Here is a 5,854-nt window from a genome sequence, read left to right as displayed (position 1 = left end):
AAAAGACTAATGCGACATTTATTATTACAAATAAATAATTCTAACAATTTACTGCCATTGTAAAACTGCAAATATAAATTCTCGAAACTATTTATTATAATAATAGTATATTTGTAATAATGCGCTATTATACTTAGCTATGATTTTCTAACGCGATAGAGATCTTTTTTCTCGCTTCGCGAGAATCTTTTATTGTAACATATATTGAAATTATATTCGGAGATGGTTACAGAATGACAAATTTCGTTTTTCATATATATCAAAGAATAAAGTTTTTTATATTATAATAAGCATAGATATACATGTATAACTTTTGAAAAAATATGGTCACGATTACTATCATTCTCATTTGCATGAAAGGAAAATGACATTTATCCATGACAAAGTCATTAGCGCGAAGTCAGGTCTGAACGTCAAACAAATGCAATAAATGAATAAAGTTTTATCAGAGTCACAATACAGTTTTATGAAAAGATTATTAAAATTTTGTAGAGTGTTATAAATCGCAAAAAATAATTAAAAAAAATTTCTACAAAAATAATTTATCGCAAAATGATTGCTTTTTGTGTATAAGACATTCCTTTCTGTTATTCATTAAATGTTTTATAAATTTCTTGAATGGAAAATTTATTTCCAATTATTTTATATATATTCTTATTTATATTTGAATATACAAAACGAGAAGTTTTGCTGGCAAAGCAAATATTCACGTACTTTATTTGAATAATTTTTTGAATTATAATGTTTAGTATGTTTATTGATGCATATTTGCTAATACAAATTTTCATATTAAAGGCGGATAAATTTTACTGTAATATTATCTTTATTAGCGTAAGGTTCTATAATATTTAAGTTCATCTATAATTAATCCAACTTTTGTTTGTTGAAAAGATAGCAGATACTAAGAGTTCGATATAATATAATATAAATTAATGCATAATAAGTAATGTGTTTTATTAAATTAAAAATAATTGAACAAATTATGTATTGTAATTTAGCATGTATGATTGTAAATAATTTTATAAGATATATAATTGTGTAAAATAAAAAAGCTTTTCAGAGCCATTGTTATTTCGCTATGTGTAAAACTGAGCCAGCATTTCTCTCTCTCTTTTTCTAAAATATAAAGCATCTTCTTATAAAATCGCATAAAACTAAAAAGTAATTTAAAATCGAAAACGTGATGCTATAGCATATCGTGAATTTAACATGTTGAGATCGCAATCTTAAATCTTGAAAAATGCTAGATCCCGGGTGCATTCCTATACATAATATAAAACAGCTGTTGAATCTCAAATGCGTCCCACTATACGTGATGGGAGAGTCTCTTAACTTTTATCTTGAAGAATAACTATCATAAATCGGCAAAGCTGCGCTAGTATCTAACTCGAATCAATGTAGACATTCGCGTATTTTCCCATCAGCTGACACTTGTGCCCAAATGGAAAGTCTCGGTGAGGTGGGTGACGAAGGAAAGGGGTGCGAGATTGTTCATGGTGCGCACGCACCACTGAATGAACGCGCTTTTGAGCCTTTCAGTATCGCCGACGAGGTTCTTCAGTGCGGTACCGATTTGATCCACTGGAACGATGTAAATTGAACGGATATCTGTAAATCTAGTTTACGTGACAAGAGCGCGCATAACTCTCCGATAATTCTGCGACAATAATGTTGACAATTGACAAATCGATGGATAAGTCGCGCGCAAATAAATAGGTACCGATTGACAGGAGACAATTAAGATTCGATGAATATGCGGATATATATTGTCAAGTTTTCGGACGTAACGTGATAAACGTCGTTTGTTACTGTCGGTGATAATGACTTTAAAACCATCGTGTCTTTAATGGTTTGCGCTTTCTATTAACTGATATAAAAATAGGGAAATGTACTGATTACAAATGAAATTATGCTTTTAACGTGTATGATAAGTGCAAAGCGCATTTTAGTAATGGAAAAGAATTTCACAGAAAAGCTTTTATTTGCAATCGTTTAACATGCGCGTGTAAAAAGTGTTAAAAAATTTAAATGTTGTTTTATTCATTAAAAACACGATAAAAATTAATATAACGTATTTAAAAAAACGAGATATTATTTAAAAAATGCTATATCTACAATTAGTGAGACGAAGTTGAAAAAGAATTTAAAAAACATTAAATATTTAAATATATAAAGATTCCAAGAAGATTGAACTAATTTGCAATATCTACATAAAGATAAAGCAGAGATTTCTATAGCTTGAATATAATATAGATTTTCAAGTGAATAGTTAAATATCTGCGAATTTCCATGGCAAAATTATCTGATTGTGAGATATAATTATTTCGCAATAATTATTCCGATTTCAAAGACAATCTTAAATCGACAAATAATGAATTTAATAGAAGGAAGTAAAAAAAATAAAGGAATGAAATTGGTTTATCAAATTTTGTATTGGAAAATTAATTATTAATATCAAGTGCATTGATTAAACAATAAAGTGTGTGAAATTTTCACAATGAAGTTTGTATCAATTACACATACACTTTTCCAATAAAAATGAACAATCAAGTTAAGCTACTATAACGATTATTTGCCAGTTTATTGTGCACTACGTCGAAGGAAATTGATAATAGCTTATAAAATTGATTTAACGTATTGTTTTGAATAAACAAACAGAGATCAACGAATCGTCATACAGACGAACGATCGAACAAAATCTCGGGACTATTCCTACGACTGCTAAAGAAAAACAATTCTTACAAATATGAATAATCTAAATCTAGGACATTTATATAACTGCACTGCATCGATTCTAGAGCGCAATGTTACATTGCTATTAAGACTAAATCTTAGTGAGATACGTTATTTTATTGAAGAGACATTAAATAAGTCAACTAGACGTGAAATTCTACGGCAAGCACTTTATGACTGCATCCTCGTTAATCAGGAACGACCATTCGATTTGCCATGGTGGCAAAAGCTCTTCTGGTCTTTGATATTTGCAGTGATACTGCTCGTCGCAACTGGTGGCAATATTATCGTTATGTGGATCGTACTTGGTAAGAAGACTGATTGTATAAACGTAATATAGCATGACCGAGAAGTTTCCTCTTGTTAGTGAACTTCGCATTCCTATGCATATAAATTATTTCAAAGTGGAACTCTTTCTCTCTCTTTTTGAGATTAAAATATTTGTATTACCAATAACGATCATGTATAGCTTTTATTTACAATTAATAATCTAATTTTATTATCAGTTGCAAAAAGTATATAAATTAAAATTATGCAAGCTTAATTACATATGACGATAAAATTACAATAAATCAAATTAAAATTTTTGGACAATAATTAATTATAAAGTTACTTAGGTAAAATTTTTTTTAAATATTCAACTAAAAAGTAAATTTTTAATATTTTTGTAAATGCAATCACAATGTTTATTTACATATAATATTTTATTTATAAGAATATTATCTGTACACGATAAATAAGATAAATGAAAAAGATTCAGATTGAAAAAAATCTTAACAATCCTTAACAAAGCATTTTGTTATTATTAAATATTAATTAATTAAAAATTATATAAGCTATTTAACAAAACTTGCTAGAAAATAATAAATATACAAAAAACAGTGACTGTTATGAATTTTTTATCAAGATGGTATTATTTGAGAAATTGCATAAAGCCAATAATCTTCCAAATAAGTAGAATAGTAATCTATTAATACAAAAATTGTCCACATTTTCTGCTTTATGCATATTTTTGATAATATAATACATTGTATTATTATATTATTAATAACTTCACAATTAAACTCGTTTTTAACTTTCTTTAAAGACAAGTTTTTCTCTTATCTATAAATATTAGACAAATATTGACAAGAATTAAATCTACATTATAAGATTATTATGTTCACGTGTATATTAATGAATATCTAAAAGTTTAATTCACTTTAATTTGTGTATTTTTTATTCAAATAAAGGCTATCATGACATACAATTTATCCATTCTCATTCCGCTTTTTATATAATAAAATAATTAAGCAAAATTTGTAATTATTATAAAAGAAACAAAGTACAGACGTAAATTTAGAAAATAAGTATTTCTTTTATAATGTGAACTATAGAGTGATATATACATGTAAATTTTATAGCATATTGCTTTGTTCTTTAAAAGCTGTCTTTGAATTCTATCTTGAGAAATTAAAATTAAATGTACATTCTGTTTAATATAGATAGGCTCTTAAAGTATCTGCATATCATATTACGTTAATAGTATTAACAATATTAAATATCTTCGCTGTGTTCAATATAATTGAGTGACAGCTGATTGGATAGATTTCTTTTAGAAAGTTAAATGTATATTCAAGAGGTTAAATAACATTACAATATTTAAATAAGTATTTTATAAAAATTAAATAGTCATATGTGATAGAAAATACTGATGTTTTTGATTATGAAGAAAAAGTATGCTTTTTTTCGAATATCAAAATTGATTACGTTTTTTTTATATTAAAATTACTTATTTAATAATAATATTTCTTCACTCTTATAATATTATTTAGTATAAACATATTATGTAATATAAATATTTACATCTTTGAAATATTCAGTTGTTTAATTTGAGCGATTGAATATTTTATTTCTTATATATTTTGTGCTGAAAATCATTCCTTTTGACGTGATACAAACACTCATATAATAAAAACAAATAGAGTATGAAACGAAATAACTTTTACATATCAAAACACATTACATTATCTATCAGAAGAACAATTTGGTTACAACTTTGGTTATAACTTTTATATAAATTTTATTTATACAACTGAAGGAAAATATTTTGTTGAATTGCTTAATAATTGTAGATAGTCCAATATTAAACTACAGTACTATTAATTTTCATATGTTAAAAACGTAATAATAAAAATAGATGTAATACTTTTCTGTTAAAAAAACTGATAAATTTTTATCATTTTAAAATCCTAACAGAAATTTATAAATAATAATTTTAATAATTGATAACAATATATTGTTATGAATTTCTATTTCATAAAAGATTGATATTTCACAAAGATACTTTTTTCACATTTACAATTTAACTTAATAAATAAAAAAATAAATTTATATATAAGGAAAATTTCATATTTTCAATTTATATTTATGTAAAATCGTCGGCATTTCGATTATCTTATTCTTTTTCTTTTTTCTTCATGTAAACTATACTAGTGTCTTTTGTTACATGTATATCTGGTTTTGATCCGTATCTACGTGACAAGCATTCTTATAATCAAAGATAAACAATTTTTTATTAGCGAAATACAACAAAACATACAATAACTACGAGCCACGTGACGGATTTATGTATTTTTACACATATAAAGTGTATAGTAAATAGTTATACGTACTAACATACAAACAAAACATACTAAACATGTCACTATATCAATATTTGATTAAATTTGATATATTCATGATTTCACATTCATGATACAAAAAATATTTTTACATGCTCAAGAAAATAAAATATTAGAAAATTGTGTAAAAAAAATTCTCAATCTTGATATATTTTTTTAATAGATAAATCGTAACAATAACAATTTTAGCTTTGCAAAATTTTGCAAATTTTTCTTTTTAGCATCTACAAATTTCATTTTTTACAATAATTATTCTTATGTATCTTTAACAAATAAATATTTATTTTTATTTTAAAATTATTAAAAGTAAATATCTAATGTTAATATTTAACTCTATTTAATTTATAATATAATTTGAAGCTATGATACATTATCATATATTAAAAAATCATTGTATAGAATTTACTTTATTACCTATATATTATACACAGAAATACCAAGTTTATTTATATATTATT

The 5,854-nt window shown here is 24.8% G+C and overlaps 1 protein-coding gene across 1 annotated transcript in view; it reads left to right on the top strand.

Annotated features, from left to right (window-relative positions):
- The first annotated feature begins 2,746 nt into the window (after positions 1-2,746).
- Positions 2,747-5,854, top strand: part of LOC108692384 (tachykinin-like peptides receptor 86C) — a 44,682-nt gene continuing 41,574 nt past the window's right edge. The window contains exon 1 of the mRNA XM_018200612.1: positions 2,747-3,041. Within this exon, the coding sequence (XP_018056101.1) occupies positions 2,747-3,041 (295 nt within the window). The remainder of the gene's footprint in view (positions 3,042-5,854) is intronic.

Source organism: Atta colombica, unplaced genomic scaffold (genome assembly GCF_001594045.1).
Source record: "Atta colombica isolate Treedump-2 unplaced genomic scaffold, Acol1.0 scaffold107, whole genome shotgun sequence".
Taxonomy (NCBI): Eukaryota; Metazoa; Arthropoda; class Insecta; order Hymenoptera; family Formicidae; genus Atta; species Atta colombica.
The sequence above is the reverse complement of the archived record's forward strand: the minus strand, read 5'-3'. Positions and strand labels throughout refer to the sequence as shown.